Source organism: Bos taurus, chromosome 19 (genome assembly GCF_002263795.3).
Source record: "Bos taurus isolate L1 Dominette 01449 registration number 42190680 breed Hereford chromosome 19, ARS-UCD2.0, whole genome shotgun sequence".
Taxonomy (NCBI): Eukaryota; Metazoa; Chordata; class Mammalia; order Artiodactyla; family Bovidae; genus Bos; species Bos taurus.
Window position 1 is genome coordinate 8,664,058 of NC_037346.1, and position 26,043 is coordinate 8,690,100.

The window sequence follows — 26,043 nt, forward strand, 5'->3', positions numbered from 1 at the left end:
GCCCCCATGGACCGTAACCCGCCCGGCTCCTCTGCCCATGGGATTCTCCAGTCAAGAGTAGTGTAGTGGGTCGCCATGCCCTCCTCCAGCCAAAAGACCGTATTCCTTCCATGATACCACTCAGCCCCATTTTGTCCCACTGTATCACACTGTAGATGTGCTCACTAATCCTGGCATCTTGTGGACTTAGGTAACTTTTCAAGACTCTGTTTCCCCAGGTGACATCTGTCAGCTATCTAAGTGGCCTGTTGCCAAATTAAAAGCGATCATTCATGTGAAGCATGAATCACAGTGCTTGGCACACAGCGGGGGCTGGCGAGTCACAAACAAGTCTAGTGGCTGTTACGGCATCACTCTTGCCGTCGTGTCCTGTAATCCACTGATTGCCACCTGAGACTTCGGCTTTTTGATGCTATTTCATAGATCACCTTAACGTTTTTTTCTCTTGTTAAATAATCCATTTGTCCCAGAAACATTTCAGCATCTACCTGACCCAGTGCTGAGTCGTAGAGAAAGTGGCTACCCGGAGAGGAAGACAGAAAGGCAAATCCATAATTGATGTCATACGCTAAATAATTTATTGACACTGTTGACTGGCTTGGACAAACGGCTTGAACAACAGAAATCTATTGTCTCACGGTTCTGGAGGCTGGAAGTCAGAGATCAAGGTGTTGGCAGGGTTAGTTTCTGCGGAGGTCTCTCTCCTGGGTTTGGAGGCAGCCGTCATCTCCCGTGCTTCACACGCTCTTCCCTTTGTGTGAGTCCGTGTCCTCTGCTATGACCCCATCACACTGGATTCCGGCCCAAACTAATGACTTCATTTTAACTTAAATGCCTCTTTAAAGAGGCTATCTCCAAACACAGTCACATCCTGAGGTACTGGGACCTCCGCCTATGAATTTTGGAGGAACCCCATTCAGCCCACACCCCTGAGCAGTAAGTACTTGTACTGATTATTTCCATTTTCCCACCCAGGGCCACACCCTCTCTGTATCCTTCTCACCCTGCTCTGTAGGCCCGGAGGCTGGCTTCTAGGACTGCCTCCTCCAGCCCCTTGCCCTCTGTTCCCAGTCGGGTTCCAGTTGGTATCACCAATGGGTGGCATTGGCCTGGGACAGAGAAGAAGAAGGAGATAGAAGTTGCTCCCCACCCCAGCCGTCGCCCCCTCCCTGTACGGGCCAGGACCATAAAGTCTGTAGGGCAGCCTCTTCATGCCCAGCTCTCCCCAGCTTCCAGCCTTTGTCTCCTCCCTTCCCTTTAGACCTCGACACGGCCAACTGTGCCCATCTGTACCAGCTGTAGGGGCCAGGCCACCCTGGTGACTTCCTTACACTCTGCCCACATCTTTATAATTAGTGCCCAGGAGTTTGTCTGTCTGAAAGTAATACCATCTCCAATGGCAGAACAGCTTTGGCAAGTCGATGAAATCCTGAATACTGCTGCTCACCTTTTGTGGGGGCCCAGGGTCAGGGAGCAGTTAGCTGTTGCTTTGAGAGAGGAGGCAAGCAAGAACACACATTCAATCCACAGGACAAGGCCCAGGAAGGTGAAGTGCACGGAGGCAGGGGTCCTCAAGGAAGCGACAGGAGGGCCCCCTCTCACCTCCTGGCCCAGACCTTCCCCGATTCGAGGCCCACGCCTCCACTTCCTTTCACAGTCGGCCAGGAAGGTGTGTCAGCCCAGCATACACTCCACCGGACTGGACAGATGTGTCCCCAGGGCCTGTTCACTCCCTCAGCTTATCGCTCCCATATGGCCGGCTTGGTGTTGTAACACTGTCTGCTTCTCTGAGTCTGGGCCTCATTGAAGCAGCAACCAGGACTCTTATCTCTGCCTCCTGACACCCAGCCTGGTGCTGAGCCTAGAGCTGACTCTTCGAAAGAATTTTCTCGTTGAACAGCCCCGAGAAATAAAACCAAGATAGGGCAAATGAGGATGCGGTGATCTCAGCACTCCTCGCTGGAGGCCTTCCCTGGGTACACCCATGGGGGGAAAGCTGTAAGCAGTCCTCCACCCCATCACGCCCCGGCTCACTTCCAGTCCTGGCTGTCCTCTGTGCCTCACTGACAGATCCCTTTTACAAACCTCTGGGCCTCAGCTTTGTCATCTGTGAAATGGGCAACATCATAACACCCACCACATAGCCTTGTTGTAAGGAGTCAGAGGGTTAATTCCTGCAAAGTGCTTAAAACCGTGCCTGGTATATAGTAATTGCTCAACAAATAGGAGTAATGATGATAATGATTTCTGACCATTCCATGCCTAAGAGCAATAAATCACAACTTATTCAATCGTGTGTGTGTTAGTTGCTAAGTCTCGTCTGACTCTGCGACGGCATGGACTGTAGTCCACCAGGTTCCTCTGTCCATGGGATTCTCCAGGCAAGAATACTAGAGTGGGTTGCCATGCCCTCCTCCAGGGGATCTCCCCAACCCTGGGTCTCCCGCAATGCTGGCAGATTCTTTACCATCTGAGCCACCACGGAGCACACCTAACAATTTCCAAGGCGTTTTCACATGGCTGCCCAGTCAATGCTTCAGCAAACAGCAGCCTTATCCCCAAGAAGAATCCAGTTAAGGCAAAGGAGAGAGAAGCACTTTATGCCTACCTGCCCTGGGAGGTCTCATGATATCATGAGATCTCATGATATCTCCTGTGGTAGCCAAGGAAATAGGAGCCAGTTAGTCCTGACCTCTGGTTATCAAAATTAAAGGGCAGTTGGAATCACGCTATGGGGTTTTCTCAGCAGAAGATGAGACCCTTGAAAGCACACATTTCGGGGCTGGTGTGGGCCCTTCTTTTCTTGGGGAAAGCAGAGCCCTCCATCTTTAATGTGCCCCTGAAGCTCCTAGAATTCTTGGAAAATGCAGATTCTGACTCAGTAGGTCTGGAATGACACCTGAAACTCTGCATTTCTAACAGACTTCCAAGCTGACACCAAGGCTGCTGGTCTGCAGATAGAATCATAAGCTTGTCCAAGTCTGCCCCAGACTTTCCTGGTTTAGCACTGAAAGTTTTACATCGGAGGAAACCACTCAGTCCTGGAAAACCAGAACAGTTGGTCACCGTATCCACAGACCACACTTTGAATGGCAAGGTCAGAGCAAGGCAGGCTCATGCTGAGTTTGTATTGAGCTCCACCAGTCCTTCCTGCAGAGTCCCTGAAATAATCCTCCTGGACTGATTTTTTAAAAAAATTGTGACTCTATAGAAATGACAGACAGGGTAGATGCTGGTTTTGTGGGGCCTGAAGCTTATATAATCTTAGTGGCCCTTTTAAGAAAAAAAAAAGTACAAAAATATCTTTGCAAATTTTACCAAACCTAAGACCATGTGAACAGAGTAAACGTCCTCTGTCTGTTTGGCTTGAGGGAAAAACAGGTGCTGAGGTCTCCCTTCTGGGAACGCGGCGGTCGGGCCTTGCAGCGGCCAGCAACCGCCACTTCCGAGAGACAGCCACCAGGTGGCAGTACACCCCCACAGCCCCCTCAACACCCCACCTCCCCACCACAAGCTCCAGAAACTTCCACACCTTCCTCCAGCTGGCCCAGCGAGCCAGGTCAACAAATATCAGTGTAAGGCTGTGATACTGGGCAAAAGGGGTGCAATGCTTCTCCCTCAGCAGCACATCTGCCGTTTGATGGAAATGCTGAGACTGTTTCTGTTACTAAAACCAGACAAAGGATGCTAATAGCTGATTTTCGGGCATGCTGTTGGAAAGGCTTTGAAGCAGGTGGACCTTTCTGCACTCTCCAAACTGCATTTATGCAAGGGTTCTTAGTCTTACCACCTGTTCCCCCACCCGAGTGTATCGCTTAGTGTTCAGGCACCAGCTCGGAGTTCCACTGAAAGTGAAAGTGAAATTCACTCAGTTGTGTCTGACTCCTTGCGACCCCATAGAATACAGTCCATGGAATTCTCCAGGCCAGAGTACTGGAATGGGTAGCTGTTCGCTTTGCCAGGGGATCTTCCCAACCCATGGATCGAACCCACGTTGCGGACAGATTCTTTATCAGCTGGGCCACCAGGGAAGCTGCCTGGGTTCAAATTCAGGTAGTACCACTTACTGAATAAGGACCTGATCATCTCCGTGCTCCAGTTTTCCTGATCTGTGAAATGGAAGTATTAATACTGACTTCATAGCATAGTTGTGTGATAAAATAATGTGAACAAAGCACCCCAGGAGTGACTGACATACAGTAAACACTGATAAGCAGCTCTCAGCATCATCATTTCACATTGTGCCTTTTTCACAGCTCTCAGCATCATCATTTCACATCGTGCCTGTCTTTTGCAAACCAAGTTCTCCTGTGTTTCCTGCAACCTCCCAACCTTCCAGCAGGTGCCTCAGGACACGAGAGAGGGGCTTCCCTGGCAGCTCGGTGGTAAAGAATCCGCCTGCCAATGCAGGAGACGTGCATTCAATCCCTGGTCTGAGAAGATCCCACGTGCCTTGGAGCAACTAAGTCCGGGTGCCACTCTACTGAGCCTGCGCTCTAGAGCCTGGGAGCCACAACTCCTGAGCCCAGCGTGCCACAACTGCTGAGGCCCGTGCACCCTAGAGCTCACGTTCTGCAATGTGAAGCCCATGCACTGCGACTAGAGAGTAGCTCCCGCTCACAGAAACTAGAGAAAACCCTGCATAACAGCAAAGACCCAGCACAGCCAGAAGTAAACACGTGAGCCCAGAGGGAGGCTGAGACCCCGCTGTGGTCATCAACAGCCTAGTTCTTCTGGGCACAGGACTCCCTAGTCCCGTGAGCTCCTCTCAAGCTGGGACTGAGCCCCGAGGACAGCAAAGCATAAAAAGTGGGAGGGACTCTGGTTGGACCAAAGTCCAGATACTCGGGCTCATTTTTGCAGAAGATAAATCTGCAGGCACCACCTTGTGGACACCAAGAGCCCAGAACCCACAGATGAACAGAATGGAAAGGTAGATGGCTAGGGCAGTCACCTCGCCCAGCCTGACTCTTTCCTGGGTCTCTATATACTGTTCAGCCAGGAGGAACTCCTCATGGAGCAGGGCCTGGTAAGCTTTCTTTGCCTTTGTCAGCAAAGTGATGTCTCTGCTTTTTAATATCCTGTCTAGATTTGTCATAACTTTTCTTCCACAGAGCAAGTGTCTTTTAGTTTCCTCTTGGTTTGCTGAGGTCCAGGTTCAACTTCCCAGGTGGCACAGTGGTCAGGAATCCCTCTGCCAATGCAGGAGATGAGAGACGAGGGTTTGACGCCTGGGTCAAGGAGATCCCCTGGAGTAGGAAATGGCAACCCGCTCCAGTACTCTTGCCTGGAAAATTCCATGGACAGAGGAGCCTGGCTGGCTACAGTCCACAGAATCACAGAGTAGGACACAGCTGAGCACAGAAACTCCAGGTCTGTCTGGGGCATCAGTGGGTATGTCCATCTAGGAGACCACCTTCATCTACCTGGGCTGGGGGTAGGGCAGGGGTCTGAGCAGAATCTTTTCTTAGGGGAGGCAGGAGGGAGCTGCATTGTTTATCCAGAAGAAAGGCTACTGAACTCCAACACAGCATTGGGGGAGACTTGGCCTGGGTGACTCGGAGCCCAGAATCAAGATATGTGTGGTTGAAGCCACAAGGAGGCCCACCGCTCAATACCAGGAAGAACTTTTTAACCTTGAGAACGGCTCTGTCTGAAAAGGGCACCAGCTCCCTCCTTGGGCAATTAGCGCCCTGGCCCGGAAGGCAGTAGGGAGAAAGCCAGAGAGATTTGAATTAGAAGATCTCTTCGGGCACTTTGAAGTCTGAGATTGCACATTCCCGCAGCCCCAGGCGGCCGATACTCTGGCAGCTTTCTGTTTGTTTAGGGAGGTGATCAGCCGGAGCTTCTGCAACAGACTGTTGGCAAGCGGTTTACCTTCCCAGGCAGACAGGAAAGCAGGCAGCCCAGCAGGCGGGCGAGGCTGTGGTGCGACACGGGTGTCACCGGGCCCCTGGGAGGCCGCGCCCCGGGCCTGCGTGAGCTGCGGGTGCGCCAGGCCGGCGGCCCCGGGGCGCGGGGTGCCCGAGGGTGCTGGGGGTGCGGGGAGGAGAAGAGGGTCAGCCCAGGCGCCGTCAAGTCAGAGCACCAAGAGGACACCAAGTCTTTATTACACCAATTCCTACGAAACAGCTCCAGGAAAAAACCCACACGGAGGAGGAGAGACAGAACTAACAAAGTCACACACATGGAGTGGGGTTCCCCCTCTACTGTGCGGGGGCTGTGGGGGATTGGTGGGGAGCCAAAGGGCAACCGCACTTCCGCGGGACAGGGAGGCGGCCAGGGTCTCCCCAGGGCACTGCGTGGGGCACGCCAGGCCCTTTTTATCTCAGGGTGACTTGTGGTCACCCAGCCCCAGCGGGCCTGGCGTCTCCTCTCAACGCCCCAACGCTGTGCAGCTGGGAGGGCTCCCCGCTCCAGCTGGGGCCTCTTACCCGCCCAGGCTTCCCCCAGGTCAGCGCACCCCCGTCTCCAGGCGGGGGGGGGGGGGGGCGGTGCCACAGAGGCGGGGCTGGCCGCCCCCCAGCCCTCCCGCTGGCAGTGGCTGGTGCTGGCTCAGGTCCGTAGGTCCCTTGTTCACCTGGCCGTTCATCTTGTCACTCTTGGCAAGGGGCACCCAGCACGCCCTTGTGGCCCGGGGCTGCAGGCCGGCTGGCAGCCTCTTCTTCGTGCCCCCCAGTCCCACACCTTCCCGGGGTTACCAAGGAACTGACCGCTGCCCACCCGGAGGCAGCAGAACTTCTAGTCCAGATGGGGGCTCAGCGCTGCTGGACAGGGGCTGCAGGATCCCATCCAGAAAAGGCTTTTTGCCTTCTGACTGAAGACCCCCCGCCCCCCGCTAGAATCCTCCAGCTCCAGGGTGGCCTGTCTCCGGATCCCTCTGAGGATCCTTGCCAGTCCCCAACGGAGGCAGCAAGGAGCCCATAAAGAGCAGGTGGCACATATGGCTCTGCAGGGCCCGTCACCCCTCAGACAGGGCTCCAGGGACAGTCCAGGGCTCTGTGCAGAGGAGGGGCACGGGCCAGCGCCCCTGGGGGAAGGCTGAAAGGCAGGAGGCCACGGGGATGAAGGGCCCCAGGTGCCCAGAGGGAGCTGGGATGAGGCGGGGGGTCAGGCCGTGTCTGTGGTCTCTCCTGCAGGACAGGAGGGAGGCAGGGGCTCCACCCTCAGGCCAAGAAGGCTCTGGTAGGATCATCCTCCCCTTTTGGGTATTCCCACCTTGCCTGCTTTCTGTTTTGTTGGGTTTTCTTTTTCTTTTTTTAACAGAAGAGGGGTTAGCTCCTGTATTTCCATCCATTCCCCTTAGAACAGGCGGGTTACAGAGGCGCTGCGGTTGGCTGCTGCCTCCACCCTCCTCCCTTCCTGCAATCACAGCGGGCAACTCGGAAGTTCTGAGTCCCTTGGAAAGTGGCAGTGGCTGGGCTGGACTGTGGCCAGAGAATCACCGGGCCTCAGAACTCAAGCACCATCTGCCCGACGGCAGCTGGGATGCCTCCGCCGGTCGGATCGTCCCCGGCAAGGAGGAACTGCTGGTATCTGGAAGGAGAGAGGGATGGGAGAGGTCTTTTTCAACGGAGCCCCGTGGTCTTCCGTCATCACTAGTTCCTGGAGAGATTGTGTGGGGCAGAAGCTTCTAAAGACAGGGGCCCTCTCCTTCCCCCAGGGACTCTGTGTCAGCCTCGGAACTTGGGCTGGGGTCACATGCGCCAATCCAAGGTCCTAGAAACATCCCAACATGCAAACCAGGGGCCTCCGGCCGCTAGACGTGGAGTAGGGGTCTGAAACGCCTGGTGGATGTGAAGCTTCTGTCTGTAGAGGGCTGAGAACCGTGCCAGCTGCCTGACCTCTTCTGTGACCAGACGCAGCGGGAACTCAGCAGAACTACACGGAACTACACCCAGGGCGCTTGTAGGGGTAGAAACAGCAAAATGGGGCTGGAACTTGGTGGGACCCCACACCAAGCCAAGGAGCCTTTACAAGGAAGAACCATTCAGACAGCGAGGGAGAGACGGGGCTCAAGAGGCGTCCTGGTGATGGCTGAGAGAGCAAGGGCAGGGAAGAGCCCACAGCGGTGAGCCAGGTGACGAGAGTCTGCAGGGTGGTGATGAGAGGGGTAAAGAGAAGTGGAGGGGGGACGTCAGGAGGAGGGGACCGTCTGGCTTCAGTGAGTGGACAGCCGAGGCCAGGAAGACTGTGGTGGGCACAGTGGGGGCTGTGGACAGATCTGGAGAACCAACACGGAGAGTCAGGCTTTGGAGCCAACCGCACACGAGTGTTGCCATCAGAGGCTGGTGGCACGGCTGGGAGAGTAGGGCGTAGGGAGACTTTGAGGGGGGTCAAGGGCAGAGCTGCCAGGAGCACTGGGGGCCCAAAGGCACACAGAGAAGCAACAGCAGAGAGAAAGGGGGCCCAAGATTGCTGGGGCCACAGGAGGCCGCGGGGAGACAATGGGCACAGCAGGCAGAAGACAGCACCAGCGGCGGATTGGTCAAAGGCCCCCGAGCAGGCGGGTGACCGTGAGTCAATCTGGGGGTTGGGGGGTAGCCAACCCAGCGGGGCGAAGGAGGGTGCGGCTTCTCTGCAGGTCAGGTGGCTCGAAGCAACATGGGAAGCAGGGGGACATAGGCTTGTGGACGGAGCTAGAAAGGGAAAAGGTGGGCTACTCAGGAGAGAAATAAGTGGTGAGCAAGCTCCTGACAGGGGGTGGCTCTGGGCCACGGGGAAGGACGTGGCAGTAACATTGTGTGGGAGGGGGTCCTTCCCCTGGCTGGGTTTTTTTTTCCCCCAGCATTCCAGAGGACAGGGACGCGTGGCTGCAGTCACACGGGTGAGGAAAGCCTCAGAGCACAGTGGGGGTTGAAGGTGCCTTGATGGAGGGTGTAGTGGCGAGTCAACTGGACGTGAAGGCCAGAGGCCCAGGATGAGGACAGAGTGCCCCGTACTGTCCCTGGCTGCGTCCCCCACTCTCTGGGACCAGCACAGCAACCGGGGCAGGGTGGGCAGGCGGCCTCGTGACAGGGGGAGGGGCTGGAGGCGGGACCGGGTCCTGAGCTCTGGGGGAGGCGTCTGCAACCCCTGTCCCTCCCCAGGGATGGTCCTGGGGGCGGCCGGGGCATCCCCTGTTCTCCCCCGGGGGTGGTCCTGGGGGAGGTGTCAGCATCCCCTGGTCCTCCCCGGGGATGGTCCTGGGGGAGGTGTCAGCATCCCCTGGTCCTCCCCGGGGATGGTCCTGGGGGAGGTGCTGGCATCCCCTGGTCCTCTCCTGGGGATGGTCCTGGGGAGGCGTCAACATCCCCTGGTCCTCCCCTGGGGATGGTCCTGGGGGAGGTGCTGGCATCCCCTGGTCCTCTCCTGGGGATGGTCCTGGGGGAGGTGCTGGCATCCCCTGGTCCTCTCCTGGGGATGGTCCTGGGGGAGGTGCTGGCATCCCCTCTCCCTGGGGACAGTCCTGGGGGCAGCGGCATCCCCTGTCCTCCCCGGGGGCGGTCCTGGGGGAGGCGTTGGCATCCTCTGTCCCTCCCCGGGGGTGGTCCTGGGGGCGGTGTCGGCATCCCCTGGTCCTCTCCTGGGGGGATGGTCCTGGGGGAGGCGTCAGCATCCCCTGGTCCTCCCCCAGGGGTGGTCCTGGGGGTGGTGTCGGCATCCCCTGGTCCTCTCCTGGGGGGATGGTCCTGGGGGAGGCGTTAACATCCCCTGGTCCTCCCCCAGGGGTGGTGTCGGCATCCCCTGGTGCTGGGACACAAAGGAAAAGAAGAAGAAAACCAGCCTGCAGGCCCAGGGCTCCCGCCAGAGACAGAGCTGCCTTGAGAGGGGCCATCTCCTCATCGCCTCCACCACTGAAGCCCAAGCTGGCATGCGGAGACGTGGTGTGGCTCCGGCCGGGGTGAAGCCAGAATCTCAGCTTTTCTCACGCTGTTCTTAGAATGGACTTTATTCTCAACCGTGCTGTCAACTACTCAAGGTCAAAGCTGGTTTTTCTTTTCCTGTTCCTAGCATCTGGCACAGGCAGGTGTGATTATCTTTTGTCAAATGAATAAATAATGGAGAAAATGCAAACCACAAGCTCCCCTGTCACAACACCCAGGGGAAGAAGCCGGGCCCTGCAGCATCTAGGTGCCTGAGCCTGCCGCCCCCACCCTGCAGAGACAGCCAGGGCGTGCAGCCGGCAGTCCTGGGGAGAGTGGCCCCAGGCCTTACCTCCTACTGCCCTTCCTTGAGCGCCTCCTCCACCGTGGGCACCTCCTGTCGCCTCCCCCGGAAGTCTTCATCTGAAAAGCAGAGGAAAGGACCTCAGCCTCCCCTCTGCACAGCCTCGCTCAGGCACATCCCCCAGGCTGGGGAGGACGGCTGACCCTGCTCTCTGCGCTGCGGTGGCTGAAGCACATGCTGACCCCTGGGGACCTGGGGAGAGGCTACAGACGAGGGGTCAGGACCCCTGCCCGCTGGTCTGTCTTCATCTCTGAGCTCGGAGAACTCAAGGTCTTCCCTCAGTTTCCTCATCTATAAAATGAGATGGGGGACAGGGGACTGTCCCGATGACCTCCAAGGCCCTTCTAGCCCTTGTTTAGGATGTCTCCTGACCACCAAAGGGCCCTCCTTCTCTGGGGCACCAGAACCAGGGCCCAGCTGTGGGCCCAAGGAGGTCTGAGGCGGTGTCTTCTGGCCCACAGGCCACTGGGAGGGCCTGAATGGAGGCAGAAAGGCCTCTGGGCCCCAACACCAAGACTGCCCGGAGCATGGTTCTCAAGGTGAGGTCCTTCCACGCAGTTGAGCTTGTCTGTCCCCTCACACCCAAGAGAATATTCCCCAGAAGCATCACCCAGCTCTTTGTGCTCCAGGTAAAGATCTAGGTGGAGATGTGGCTGGGCCCCCTTTCAGAAGTGAAAGGAAAGGAGAGGCAATGTGAACCACGTTCAGTTCAGTTGCTCAGTCGTGTCCGACTCTGCAACCCCATGGACTGCAGCACGCCAGGCCTCCCTGTCCATCACCAACTCCCGGAGTTCCCCCAAACTCATGTCCATCCAGTCGGTGATGCCATCCAACCATCTCATCCTCTGTCGTTCTCTTCTTCGCCTGCCTTCAATCTTTCCCAGCATCAGGGTCTTTTCCAATGAGTCTTCTCCAACACCACAGTTCAAAAGCATCAATTCTTCTGTGCTCAACTTTCTTTATAGTCCAATTCTCACATCCATAAATGACTACCACAGCTTTGACTAGATGGACCTTTGTTGGCAAAGTAATGTCTCTGCTTTTTAATATACTGTCTAGGTTGGTCATAGTTTTTCTTCCAAGGAGCAAGTGTCTTTTAGTTTCATGGCTACAATTACCATCTGCAGTGATTTTGGAGCCCAAAAAAATAGTCTGTCACTGTTTCCACTGTTTCCCCATCTATTTGCCATGAAGTAATGGGACCGGATGCCATGATCTTACTTTTCTGAATGTTGAGTTTTAAGCCAGCTTTTTCACTCTCCTCTTTCACTTTCATCAGGAGGCTTTTTAGTTCTTCTTCGCTTTCTGCCATAAGGGTGGTGCCATCTGCATATCTGAGGTTATTGATATTTCTTCCGGAAATCTGGATTCCAGCTTGTGCTTCCTCCAGCCCAGCGTTTCTCATGATGTACTCTGCATATAAGTTAAATAAGCAGGGTGACAATATACAGCCTTGACGTACTCCTTTCCCAATTTGGAACCAGTCTGTTGTTCCATGTCCAGTTCTAACTGTTGCTTCTTGACCTGCAAAGAGGTTTCTCAGGAGGCAGGTCAGGTGGTCTGGTACTCCCATCTCTTGAAGAATTTTCCAGTTTGCTGTGATCCACACAGTCAAAGGCTTTGGTGTAGTCGATAAAGTGGGACCAAGTTGGGGGGACCGATTTCTTTGGGTCAGCTACCCACCAACCCTGATACGTGTCCCGTAGTTAGGAGCCCCTGCCCTAACAGGTTGGGTTCACCTGTGAAACACCCAGGCCCTACTCTTGGAGGACTACCCATCATGGCAACTCAAAGCTCTAGCCTCCCTGCCCTCTCTACCTTACCATAAGCATGGCCCTCCACATCATCCAGGAGATTGGCTGTTGATGCCGCAGCCCCCAGCCTGCCGGGCCGTTCAGGAAAACTGTCCCAGGGGTCGGTGGGCACTGCTTTGGGGCTCCCAGGCCTCCCCACTCCCTGGCCCTGGCCTTGGCCTTCTACCTCCCAGCCAGAGCTAAGGAGGCCTCCCTCATACCAGCCTTATCCCCTGACAATGCCCCAATACCTCCCACAGGCTCCTTTTATGGAGGTCAACTGAGTAGCCAGGCCCTGACTCTCTCACCCGGCTCTCATCTCTGGGGACAACTTTCTTTCTGTTCTGCTTTGGCTGCTGTGGTGGCTCAGAGGGTAAGGAGTCTGCCTGCAATGCGGGAGACGTGGGTTCGACCCCTAGGGAAGATCCCCTGGAAAAGGAAATGGCAACCCACTCCAGTATCCTTGGGCTTCCCTGTTGGCTTAGCTGGTAAAGCATCTGCCTGCAATGCAGGAGACCTGGGTTCGATCCCTGGGTTGGGAAGATCCCCGGAGAAGGGAAGGGCTACCCACCCCAGTATTCTTGCCTGGGAAATCCCATGGACGGAGGAGCCTGGCGGGCTACAGTCTATGGGGTCACAAAGAGTCGCTCATGAATGAGCGATTTCACTTCTTCACTTCACTTAGCCGCTCAGCATCTAATATCCTGGGCCCTGTCTAATGAGCATGGGTGGGAATCTGGGTAAAATTGTGGAAGGCTGTATTTTTACTGGAGGAACTAAGAGTGAGAAGGCAGGACCAACATCTGTGAAATGAGAAGATGGGAAGGTCTGTGGAGCAATTCAACTTAAGAAATCAGGGAAAGGTTTGCTGATTTAGATGGAAGAACCAAGTTTTCTCCCAAGATGACCCCAGAGAAGAAGTTAAAAAGTGGTAGGACAACTTCTGAGCCCACAGCGGGTTGACACTGGCCTGCTCCCCATGCCAGGGGTGGGGGTGGGGGTGTCAAGAAATGACACCCAGAGATAAGGCTCCCCGTGGAGACGGCAGGGGCGCGGGAAGGCCCGTCCCACTCCTGGGGGGGGCGTGGCCCGAAGGAGCACAGCGCGGGGTTCCGTGCCCTTGGCATCCACCGGCACCGCTGCCCAGTGCCAGGCTGGACAAGGATACGACTGATGCTTCAGCAAGTGTTTCCTCTTTGACTTCCTCATCTTGGTCTTCTCCGAGAAGGCCCTGGCCAGCTCAAACAGCTTCCTCCGGGTGGCTGGGGACAAAGAGACCTGTGAGCCGGCAGTCCCCAGGACCTGGGCAGGCTGGTGGGGGGGTTACTGCAGGGGCAGCTCAGGCCACTGAGAGCACGAGCAGGGCCAGCCGCCTGCAGCGGAGATCTGGGTGCTCCTCCTGGCCCCGCTGGGACAGACAGCCATGCATCTGGGCTTTCTCTCTGGCCACCTCCCCGTCTTCCCCCGTCCACCTCCAGAGCTGGCTCTGGGATGTCCATGACGAATCCGAGACTCTCTCTGAAATGGGGCCTGAGGGCATGGCAGCCTCATTCACGCATGGCTGTGTCTGTGGGGACAGAAGGGGATGTGAAGGCGTGCCCAGGCTGGCGGGACTCCACGGGAAGAGGCCACTGACCCGGCGGGCCTCCCACTCACAGAAAGTGGACCGAGCTTGGCTTCCCTACTCGGTTGGCCCTGGCCAAGCAGTAACCTCAAAGCACAGAGAATGTGAACTCTAAAGTGGGGTAGGGTGGGGTGGGGAGGTGGTCCCAGTACAATATTATTTTTCTGCAGACAGCTGGGTCAAGAGGATTTAAAACTTAATTTATATCCAGACTCAGCTGCACAGGGAAGTGAGGCAGGGAAGCGGAGGGAGCCAGTCAGTGATTAAAATGTCACTTTGGTTCACCAAGAATCAGCGGGCATTAACAATGCCAGGTGGCTCCCTCCCCTCCCAGGAAGCCACAGGCCTGTTTGGGAACAGCTGGGGAGGGGGCATGGGCCAGACTCACATTTTCCCATGTGTTTCAACTTGTCCCTGAATAAGGCATCTTCAGACACAGCGGGGCTGGCATCGCTGTTTCCTGGAAGGGGGAAGACATCGCTGAGGGCCAGCTGGAGAGCGACAGTGCCCTGGTCGAGGCCCGAGGCGGTGGGTCAGGACTGTCTCCCCAGCACAGGGGCTCAGCCCCACCCTCCTCCCTAATCCCGAGGGAGCTTCAGGCAGGGAGTCACTCTAGGCTTCAACGAGCATTTGCTTCCTTCCTCATCCAAGTCTCACTTTCCCCTTTTCTGTAAAAACTATGTGTGGAGGGCTGGCTCCCAACTGTCTGCTCCTCTGACCACTTTGTGTCCCGTGAAGGCTCTTTGGGAGCTTGAAATCAGCTGTGACTGGAGTGTTCACACCACGGAAGCTACCAGATGCTAGGCACCGGGACCTCCCCCGCACCCCTACAGGCTGTTCAAAGTTCACGCGCACGTGGCCGGCCGGCCTGCATCCTGACGCGGTGTGAGAATTAACACGGCAGTGGAAGGAGGCTCAGGGCACACAGCAGGCCCCCACCGTGGGGATGCCCTTCTCCCCTGGCCAGGGTCCACCTCTCCATGACTCCCCCAGACACGGAGCTTCTGACTCGTTAGGCCATCAGCAGGAACGAGAATGGGGCGAGTCCCTAAGTCAGAACCCAGCAGGCTGGCCGGAGTCTCTCGGATCACTCAGCACCCACCTGGGTCCCTCACGGCCCTCCTAAGGTCCCCACGCTAATCCCGAGTCACCTTGTCCACTAAGTCCCTGTGAGTCATTCTGATCCATCTCAGCCATCCCGGTGTCTATGGTTAATTCGGGATCAAGGACACGCGGCTGCCGTTAAACCCCCCACTGCACATCTGGTGGGGCCTAAGCTCCCAGCCTGTTGCTTATGAATCAGTTCCACGGGATTTTCTTTCTCCGGGCTGGGATCAACTGAGTTCCCCCTCCTTCTGCCCCCCTCCCCCACTCCACCACTCAGTGCAAGATCTGTTTGGGGCAAAAGCTGCACATTCTTCCTCTGAGGCGGGAGGCCCATGTGTGCATGGTGGGCACCGGCTGACCAGGGCCACTGTACATACACACAGAATCCAGATGTTGAGAGTGGAACCGGGGCTCTCGAGGGGTTCCCAGCTCCAGCTCCACCCCCATCCGTGCAACCCAGTAGCCTGCCGTCCACCCTGGGCCCTCCTTCAGCCACTTGGGCAATTCCTGCTTCTCACCGTCTTGTATATGAAACTTTAAAAATTCTCTTCCTCCAATACTAAGGCAGGGCCTGGCCTGGGGGGAGATATTCCCCAGCTACCGAATGAATGAATGAACCTTCCCCAGATGGATCCTCCCTGTCCCCCAGCATGTGCTTGCTATAATTAACAAGTGTGTCCTCCGCTTTGCTGGTTCGGGCTCCCTATTTCTTAGAGGCATCTCCTGCACTCCCCACAAGACCATAAGCTCCCCCAGGGCAGTGCCTGGGTCTCTGAGTCCCTTGCCACCCCCGGCACCCGATGGGACATTATGTGGTGTGCTGTGTCCCATTCTTGCCCAGGCTCCAAGCGCCTCTAAGGAGTGGAGCCAGTCTGCAGGCAGGCCCCAGGTGAGGGCTCCAGCAGCCGCCGGGTTGGCAGGAACCAGGGCTGCCGAGTGGAGGGCCCGGCTCACCCCTCAGGGTGTATGCTGATAGGGCAGAACCATCCTCTGCAGCCTGTTCCCCACCCTCTCTCCAAACTCCAAATATGCAGACACCCCTGGGCTGTGAGCCCCCTACACCCTCCAGGCCTCTCTCTCTCTCTCAGGCAAGGGAAGGTTACCTGGGACAGGAGAGGGAAAGTCAAAGTCATTTCCCACGGCCACGCTGCTGGATGTAGATTTCTGGGACTCGTATTTCAGTCGATCTGGAAAAGGTCCACAGTCTGGTCAGGGGAGCTAGCTCCCACCAGGGGCCACCTGAGCTGAGAGGTGGTTGGAGGCCAAACCCTGAGAATCACCCCCCGCCACAACACACACACACACACACACACACATACACGTGCACACGTGACACCTATGGGTTCTCAAAGAACCAGAACTCTCAAAGACACAGAAAGCACTGCCCTGACAACTGCCTGGAATGTCAGAGTGTCAAAATCAAGAGGCCCGTGAGAAACTGGATCGTCCAGCCCTTCATCTAAAAGGAAAGCCCTGGAGACTCCCACCAGCATCTTTACTGCGGAGCTGGGGCCAGCCTTCGGCTCCTGTCCCAGGCCAGACGTTCCCCTGCACACCATGCTTCTGACCAAAACACACTGCTAGTCACACACACCTGTACGCACAACACCCCTCTCCCACAGGCCCCTCGCTGTACGCCACCCCCTTCCCACTCTAAAGGGGGAAGGCAGCCAGGCTCGGGGGAGTAGGATCCTTGGCTCAGAGACAACCCCAACATACGCAAACCCTCCAGAGGCCCTGCTCTAATGTCCTTTGCTCAGGGAGGAATGCACCCTGGCACCCACCTCCAGAGGCCCTGCTCTAATGTCCTTTGCTCAGGGAGGAATGCACCCTGGCACCCACCTACACAGTCCCTCTACTGCTGGAGCTCCAGTCACACAGGGCAGACACCAGCGCCTGGCACAGAGCAGAAATGTGGGGGGGACAAGGAGGGGCAGAGCCCAGAGGGCGCCCCGCTCTCCCGCTAAGTCCTGGTGACTCCGGTCCCTGTGAGCAGAACTCTGCTTCCTACGCGGCACTAATGATAAAGAACCTGCCTGCCAGTACAGGGAACGTGAGAGACGCGGGTTCCATCCCTGGGTCAGGGAGATCTCCTGGAGGAGGGCATGGCAACTCACTCCAGTATGAATCCCATGGACAGAGGAGCCTGGCGGGCTACAGTCCATGTGGTTGCAAAGAGCACGACCTGACTGAGTGACTAACACTTTCACACTTTCACCTGGACAACTGAAACCTCCAGCTCAGAGCCCCAGGCTAAAGCCAACATGGCCCTGCCTTAGCCCCAGCGCGGCTGCAGCACCCCCCCAGGGCACCACCTCTCTCCAGGGCGAGCAGGAAGTCGCGGTTGCGCTGCAGCTCCTTCATGAACTCCTCGTTCTGCAAGAAGAGCGCAATCCTCTCGTCCTCCAGGTACTGCTTCCAGCGGCTCTCCTGGTCCCGGGGCTCAGGCCCTGCCGCGGGGGGCAGGCTTCCCTCCGTGCTCGCGAGCTTGGAGCCCCTGGAGGTGGCCTGAGGAAGGGAGCAAGCATGTGGACCGCCTACTCACAAGGGCGCGCGCTGCGCCAACACCCATGCACACCGAGGGTACACGTGTCCTTCCCAGGATGCTGCGGCCACGCCCTGTGGCCAGGACCTCCTCTACCCAGATCGAGTTGTTAGCCGAGACTCAACAGACCAGAGCCCTCTGTGCTGAGAAAGCATCAGGGGCTTAAGAACTACCCCCCACCTCCCCAGCTTGGCACCTTGGACCTTCCCACCAAAACCTTTGTCAAAACCTGAATAGTCCTGAAGAGTGATCTTCAAATAGCTCAGGGTCCCCATACTCATACTTTGCTTGTCCTGGCCATCTCAGAGGAGACTGCTTGCAAGGGCCAGCGTCTGGGGAGAAGCACCCTGGCCCTTTCCCCGGGGAAGGAAGGAAGGAAGGAAGGAAGGAAGGAAGGTGCTCTGCCTTTCTGCCACTGAATGATTCCCCACCCCTGCCCCTGCCCACCTCCTGCCAGCCTAGGGTGATGCCGGTCGTCAAAGAGCATCCTCAGGGCGGTCCCCTTCCTGAACAGAAGGGGAAAGCTTACAGGCCCCGATGGGGAAGGAGGCTTTTGGTTCAGCCTTCTTTCCCTACCACCCCAGGGCTTAAACGTCAGGGAGGGTCAGTGACTGGCGCTAACACAGAGACGCTGCACAGGCTGGGAGCGGGAGGACCCCTGTTACCTGTATGCTGTCCAGCTGCTGGGGCAGGATGCGGAGAAAGTCTTCGGGGAGGTTTCCCAACAGTGGGGGGTTCCAGTTTCGGTAACGCCTCTGGCTGGAAGGGGGTGCAGAGCCCAGCACGTCGATGCTGGAGGGCGACAAGTGAGGATGAGGAGGGAACAGTCAGGCCCACACACAGGTGTCCCAGCCCATCACCCCGGGATCCTACTCAGAATGGCACCCATGTGCCCAAGCTTCCAGCTGCCTCCAGCACAGAGGCCCAGCCCTCTAGCTCCCCTCTCAGCCAGGCCTTGGCTCACCCCTCGCCTCTGGGCCTGGATGCCACTGTGCCACACACTCACTGCTTCCAGCCACCCAGTGTCTGCAAGGTCTCTGGGCCTAGGGGCTTCCCCGGCAGTCCAGGGGCTACGACTTCACCTTCCAATGCAAGGGTGCAGGTTCGATCCCTAGTCAGGGAGGTAAGATGCCACATGTATCTTGGCCAAACAAACAAAGGTCTTTGGGCCTAGAGAGGTCTGCATTCGCAGAGCTCATGTTGGGTGTTGTGGATCTGGACACGGATGCAGGGGTCACAGCCCTTCAGCCTTCTGTCTCTAGCATCCAGGATAATACGAGCTCCTGGGTGCTGAGTGACAGGTGTGTTCCAGGGAACAGACACCCAGGGTGGCTGACAGCCCAGCCCTCCCCAATGTCGGTTTGCTGGGATTGGGAGACATGGGGACACCAGGGTCCCTAGGGGGCAAGCAGACCCAGGCTCCAGACCTGGTGGGTGGTCCCGGGGAGACCATATCCCCTGTGGGGCTTTCCCCTCATCTGCAAACCGCTGCCACCCTGCCCAGGTGTGTGGGAGCCCCTCATGAGGCTGCCTTGAACAGCAAGCTGGAAAGGCACGTGGAGGGTGGGACCGGCAGGGGCTGCTCTCCTGGCCGCAGGCAGAGGCCACAGCGGGAGGGGGAATAGGAAGGGGGCCTTGGGCACGTGCCCGCCCTGACCCCCGGCCTCCCGCCCCGCCGTCCCGGCCCGAGGGCGGCCTGGGGCCGGGCCAGGAGCTCCCCACAGCTCCCCGGCGGCCTGCAGCGTGGCAACCGCAGAACACGTGTTCTGCTGAATCAGGGAAATGACACACAGCCACGGCAGGCCAGGGCCGGGGGCGGTGGGGGCCGCTCTCGTGGGGCCGGCTTTGATTTGGTCTCCAGCTCCAGGAATCCCGCCCGCCCACTCACTGGAGGGGAGCTTTTCCGGGCTGCCACTGACGATGGAAATAACTTCCTTTCCTTTTCTATTTTGGGCGGGTGGCCTGGCGGCCCAGGGGGAAGGGCGGGGGTGGCAGCAGACAGGATAACAAGCTGCTAAGTGCGTGGTGGGAGCGCAGCTCCAGACGGCAGCCAGGGAACCCCGGGCCCCTCTCGCCGTTCCAGGGGGCGGGCGGGGGGGCGGCCTGCATCACAGCCCGGGACTCCGAATCCCGGGCACATTTTCTGCTCCATCACTCCTCTGCCTCCCGACAGAGTTGGCAAATTCATTTTGCTCCAAGGGCCAGACCATCCCCCACCCCCCACTCCAGCACCCTGGAGCAATCGCCTCCAGCCTCACTACCCTTCCTGTGGCTTTAGGGTCCTCACTGGGCCATGAGTGCCCACCCCAACTCAACCACACCCAGAGTTACCCAGGAAAGCCCTGGAGAGCGCCCCAGAGTTGTAGCTGGCTCCCTGTAAACGTTTGTTAGTGAGTACCCAAGTGGGGAGGGGGACAAGGAGCTGGAGGCTGAGGGTCCCTGGATGCTAGGCCCATGGTCCTGGAGGAGGGGCCGGGCCGAGTCCCCTGCCCTGGCTCGGGCTGAAATGAGGTCAGCCCACAGCTGCAAGAACCAGGGGGGGCCCTGAGCACAGGCGGCCCAGGCAACTCCATTGTGGTCAGAAAGGAATGTCAGAAATGAGCTGAGAGGCAAATGAAAACTTCCAAGGCTGTAATTTCAACAGAAGAACAGCAGGTGGCCTGTGAGGAGGGTGCTGGGGCTTCAGAGCTAGTCTCATTCAGGAGAAAGAGGCAAGGACAGGCTGCGGGAAGGAAAGGAGAGGGAAGGCTGGGAAGGCTCTTCTGGCCCAGAGTTTCTGCCTCTGCACGCAGAACTAGAACTCCAAGTGCCAACAGACTCAGACCCCCAGGCTTACCCAAAGAATATCAGAGCCCAGAAGGATTTCAGCGACAAGCCTTCCAAGCAAGATTTCTGGTAAAGGCAAGGAGGCCCAGATGGGGTCGGGCCTGTCACCAGGCACACAGATCATCCTGGTGAAACCTGGGCCCAGGGATCCCAGCATTCCCTGCCTCTCTGCACCCCAGCAGCTCCCAAACCCTGCTCCACCTTTGGTCTCAAAGGCAGTCCAGTGCCTGGAGGTGGCAGAAAGGAGCCAGGCCATTCCTGACCCCCCACCCTCCCCCAACTCAACTCTGATTGCCCCCAGCAGCCAGAAAGAGATGCTTAAAACACTAACATGATCCCGCCACCCTCGTGCTTGAACCCCTGGGTGCAGGATAAGGTCAGAGCTCCTTGGAGGACCCACGAGGGCTTCCTCTGTCTGCCGGCCTCTCAGACTCACCAGGCCTTTTCACACTTCCTGGAGTTCTCTCGGATGGGCCCCCGTCTCCTGCCTCCAGGCCTTGCTTTGCGTGTGCTGTTGCCTTTGCCTGGAACGCCCTCCTGTCCTCCGCTTCGGCAGATTACAGCTTGGACCTCAGCTCCTCTAGGCTGCCTTCCCTGCACCCTGCCCTGTGTCTATACCTGCCCCCAGACTCTGATCTCCTTGGGAGGTCAGGGTAGCAGGGTCCTCGTTTCTGTATCACACACGGTTCAGCACCTGTCTGCTTCAGGTGGCTCCTAAATGCTAGAAATGTACGTCTCGGATGGAGAGACTGCATGAGGCCCTGGGGGTGTGGGTGGGGGGTGGGAATCTGGGCCATCTGGGCCTAGCAGGGCCAGCCCAGAGCAAAGCGACAGGTGTTCAGAGGTGGGGCCTGCCTCTTCTGCACACCAGCCTCTGAGAGCAGCCTTAACCCTGGTCTCGGTGTTCACCGTCAGAGCTGACTTCAGAGGCCCACTGTGCAGCTGGGGTGGGACGTCTGCTGACACGTCTGGTTCATACCTGGGCCTGTGCTAAGTCCCCCAGCACAGCATCTCATTCAACCCTCACCAGAGTGCCGAGACGGGGATGAGTGTTCCCACTTCACAGATGAGGCAAATGGAGCCCAGAGAGGGTAGGCAGTGAGCCAAAGGCACCTCAAGAATCAGAAGTTAGACGGCTGAGGGAGGGGGAGGTGGGGGAACACGGCCTCTGTCTGACTCCACAACTCATAGGCTCTCTTTCCTGGATCCACCCCCAGCCCAGCAAAAGCCTTCCTTTCCAGATCAGGCCCCTGAACCTCAGGCAAGGGCAGTAGCTCGTCCACAGTCACGGGGTGTGAGTGAGGCTTCCGGAGCCTTGGTCTAGTGTGGAGGTCTCTTCGTCCCCACCGGGGCTCCTATCATGAGGCTGCATGGCCTCTGCCCTCCTCCACCCACGATACCGGGGGAGGGGGAGAAGGATGCAGCTGGGATATCCATGCCCAGTTTACAGTGGGATACTGTCCCTGATGGGCTAAGTTTTCCCTTCTGAAAAATAGGTAGAACTATTCTGCCTAATAGAAACTGAACTTTTTTTTTTTTTGCAAAACCATCTTGGAATATTAAAAGGAAAATCATTTAGCCCTGGGCATCGTGACCCATCCTGGGCTGCAAGTCCTACAAAGATTTCACCCAGACTATCCACTTATGCCTCCCTCATTACAGCCTCAGCTCTGCTTCTGTCCCTGACTTCAAACAATACTCCCCACCCCAACAACTTCACAGGCCACTATCCGCTCCCTGAGCTACAATCACAGAGGTTTTTCTCATTAGGGGATGACAGGACACAACCGAGGATGGCATTCATTGGCTCTGGAGTCAGAATGACCTGGGTTCAGGTTCGAGCTCTGTGGTCTTAGGGAAGTTACGAAACCTCTCTGGGGCTCAGTCTCCTCATCTATAAAATGGGGATGACACCAGTGCCTGCCTCACAGCTGTTAGATGGTTTGAATGCCATCATATAGGTAAAGAACCTTGCCATTTTCTGGCATTCGAAGGGTGCTTAATAATGGCAGTTGTTATTGTTAGCTATGCCTGGATGATCACAAAGTTTTCCACCAGTACTGCCTAGGACTCCCAAGATCCCCAGAAGGCCAGATCAGTCCCCAAGGACTGTCCCATCAGTCCCCCCACCCCTCCCCATCCCAGGCCTCAGTCATTCTCAGGACGAGCAGCTCCAGGACAAAGAGAAGCCTGGGCTCCAACAGCCACCTCAAACGCTTGTTGTTGCTATTTAGTCGCTAACTCATATCCAACTCTGCAACCCCATGGGCTGTAGCCCGCCAGGCTCCTCTGTCCATGGGGTTTTCCAGGCAAGAATACTGCAGTGCGTTGCCATTTCCTTCTCCAGGGGATCTTCCTGACCCAGGGATCGAACCCGAGTCTTCTGCATTGGCAGGCGGATTCTTTACCACCTGAGCCACCAGGGAAAGTGTGTTAGTCGGTCAGTCGTGTCCGACTCTTTGTGACCCCGTGGACTGTAGGCTGCCAGGCTCCTCTGTCCGTGGGATTTCCCAGGCAAGGATACCGGAAGCCCCACCTCAAATGCAGAGCCCAGAAAAACAAGCACTTCAGAGACCAGCTTCATGTTAAACTTCTAAATTACAGAGTCCCTGACCTGGAAAAAGTCTCCAGGCACCTAGCAGTCTACTGTTCTGCTTCTGCTTATCAAATTACCCTAGAAAAAGAGACTTACTTGCTCATCCCCACAATCTCCCTAGAACCCCAAATCATTGATTACTGACGACTGTCTGGGAGTGAGCGCTGTGTTGCAGAGGATTCTGAGGTTCCGGCTTACCTGAGCCGGCAAGAGCACGGTGATCAGTTAGTGATGTCTGCCACGGGCACAGGAGGGGAAGCGTCAGTACACCTCCAGCTGTCTGTCATCCCCACTCTGCGCCTCCCTCGACTACAGACTCCCAGAAAGTGAAGGCTGAGCTTTGTTTAACTCCATGTCCTGCCGAATGTTCAGCACAGCCCCAGCCCAGAGTAGGAATGCAGTGGCTGTCTGTTCTTAGACTCCTTAGAGCTTGAAAATTCTCCTTGGGTTCTAGCTAAAGTGTGTTTTGCTGCAGTAGAAGCCTGTTCTGGGTGGAATACGGAGGGAACCAGCCAAGGTGCCCTCTGGGCTTGTTGTACTCAATCCCAACCCTGATCTTCCTCCCCCTTGCCCTGCACTCTCGGGGGAGATTCTTACCGGGGAGGTGGAGTTGGGGGAGCCAGGGGGTAAGGCCTGTCCAACACGTGCATGTGGTAGGCAGGTGGGGAGTACACAGGCGGGGGCTCCTCGTCAGAGCTATCGGGTTCCAAGGTCCTCTCCAAAACCTGCATCAGAGACAACAAAGAAAGAAATATTAACACCCCTTCCTTGAACTGAAATAACATGTAGACAAAAAATCAAGTGTGGGCGAGGATGTGTAGTCAGGGAACTCCACTACTGCTGGTGGGGGTGGAAAGTGATACAACTACTGCTCTGCAAAACTGTCTGGCTTCCTGCACTGGCACTCAGCACATGGGCTACCTTGGAGCCCACGATTCCAACACACACAGCAGACGCGAATGCACACGTCCCCGGAGGAATGCTCAGAGCCATCCAAAAAAGGTTCAAAACCAGGCAAAACAACTTCACAGGGATGGCAGGTGGAGCAGTGTGACCTCTGGGGATGGGGAGGCTGAGAGGGGGCATGAGGGGGATTCCAGGCTCTGCTGATGCTTCTTGACCCGGGTGCTGATGAACCTTCACTGCCCACTTGTGCCTTGTAAAAATGCTTCTGTTCATGTGTTACTTTTCGTAAATAGCTTTAACATCATTCCTATCTTCTCTCAAAGAATTTCCACATTGATTAACTCACCTTAAGCTCAAACAACTTGGCAAAGTAGGTTATGGATCACCCCCATTTTACAGATGAGGAAACTGAGGCACAGGCTGACTGATGAACACGGCAAAAGCTACACACTGTTTCTAGAACTGAGTCTCTAACTTGGATGTGGTGTCTACAGCAGGAGTCTCTCCTTCAAACACAATGCTGGCATGCCCAGGTTGGATTCTCAGGGCAGAGAACAGCAAAGTGAGGGCCTAGGCCCTTCCTCATGGACTCCTCTCCTCATCCAGGAGCCAGAGGAAGGGGGCAAGTGAGGCCAAAGGCTGGGCAAAGGCCAGGCTTCCTGCTGCATGGGCTGATCTGAACCCTTCCCCAGCGCAGTCTGGAGCAGCAGGAAGCCACCAACCTAGAGAGCCCAGGTCACACAGTCCCCACCCGAGCCCTTCCCCAGCTCTGTGCCCATCTCACCTCCGAGACCAAAGGACACACGAAGGGCTCGGAGGCTGTCAACTGGCCCGAAATCTGAATCCCAAGTGAGTCTGCAGAAGTCACCACTAAGACGCCTCTGCACGTCCCTGCCCACGCCCAGCCACTCTCGGGCACCCAGTCTCAACAGGGACACCACGGCAGGTGGGAAGGTGGGTGAGCGAGCATGCATGCACACATACACACACTGCCTCATGTTTCAGAAGGCATCTGTGCTCACCACTGTACCACCATCGCACACACACTGCCACACTTTGTACACACCCAGCCAGCCTGACCCAAGGAGGCCTCCTGCTCTGGAATGCACTAACGTTCTTTCCTTTGAGGTGGAAAGTATTTAAACAGATGCTTTTGCAGGAAAAAAAAAAAAGACGGTAGCTGCCTTTTGGGCCACTACTCTCCTTACCCCGAATTTCCACAAGAAAATGAGAGCGAGCGAGAGCGATCACCCTAAGATCCAGTCATGGTCCCTGGCACACCCCGAATCTAAGGGACGGAGCTCCAACCTGGGCCCGCAGTCCAAGCCCATGGCCGCCCCTCGGCAGCCAGCCTGGCCCCACTGAAGCCGCTCTGAGTCAGACAGGTGAGGAGAGGCGAGTTCTGAAGGAGCTGTTCCCAGAGGGAGGCTGCCGGGGGTCCCTCTGACTGAGGCCCGCAGCAGTTGCCCCTCAGGCCTCCGCAGCCCGCCGCACAGGAGGGGGCGGTGAGGTCTTTCTCCTCAGCCGCTCCTGCTCCTTAGCGCGGCCTCCAGGGGCTCCAAGAACCAGACGCCCATCAGAGGCTCCTGGAGCAGGATGAAGCAAGAAGGCAGACAGAAGGCCAGGCACACTCCGGAAAGGCTGGGCCCCAGTCTTCGGGGAAAAGTTACCCCAGTCGTGCTTCTGGCCTCCCCCTTCCCCCGCAACCCCACGAGAGCCACAGTGAGGCTGTCCTTCCGGCTCTAAAGGTGCTGAAGTTTCTGGTTCTACGGCCTCCCAGCTTAGCCCTGTGTGGGTGATGGATGCCTGCCAGGTGCTCTGGGGGCCAAGGTCCAGGCCATTTATCTGACGGGAGACATTTCTCTGTGGCGAGGATACCCCCAGGCCAGCCCACCATTCATCAGCCTCCAGGGAGGGGGCTTTTTCCAGTCAGCAGTTATTGTCAGCCCAGCTGCTGCTCATAAATTTTCCGCAGCACTTTCCGCTGGCTCAGGAACTGCCTGCCGACGGGCCCACGCAGAGCTCCAAAGATGAAGGCTGGGGAAACAGCCAAGGGGGCTGCTGAGAAGGGGCTCCATCTGGAAAGCCAGATACTTAGAAAAACAGAAGCACCCACAGTGCAGGCCATCGAGGGCATCAGGGGAGTTTTACAGAGGGTCACGGGGCTGTGGGTGCCGTGAACAAGAGGGGAAACACGATCCTACCTGCCAGACCGTCAGGACAAATGAGACTGTGGAAGGGGTCAGTGTTTGCAGAGAACTTTCCTTCCAGCTCACAACGAGGTATCTGCAGATGCACACACACACACCTCCTCTTGGCTAAGAGCATCCACTGGCTGATCCAAGCAGAGCCAAGGTGTGCTCTCCCAGGAAAAGAGACTAAAGAAAGCTGTGCCAAGACAGCAGCGACATCAAGTCATTCAATAAACACTCCTCAA

At 56.9% G+C, this 26,043-nt stretch overlaps 1 protein-coding gene across 4 annotated transcripts in view; it reads right to left on the bottom strand.

Annotated features, from left to right (window-relative positions):
• Positions 1–6,079: 6,079 nt before the first annotated feature.
• Positions 6,080–26,043, bottom strand: part of CUEDC1 (CUE domain containing 1) — a 90,882-nt gene continuing 70,918 nt past the window's right edge. For 2 of the 4 annotated variants that reach the window (XM_024980277.2, NM_001099064.1), the window contains 9 exon segments: positions 23,298–23,425; positions 17,944–18,070; positions 17,049–17,241; positions 15,837–15,920; positions 14,015–14,086; positions 13,171–13,264; positions 12,033–12,091; positions 10,198–10,268; positions 6,080–7,536 (listed from right to left, as the gene is read on the bottom strand). In XM_024980277.2, the coding sequence (XP_024836045.1) occupies positions 10,201–10,268; positions 12,033–12,091; positions 13,171–13,264; positions 14,015–14,086; positions 15,837–15,920; positions 17,049–17,241; positions 17,944–18,070; positions 23,298–23,425 (825 nt within the window). In that variant the 3' untranslated portion in view covers positions 6,080–7,536; positions 10,198–10,200. 4 annotated transcript variants of the gene reach the window in all.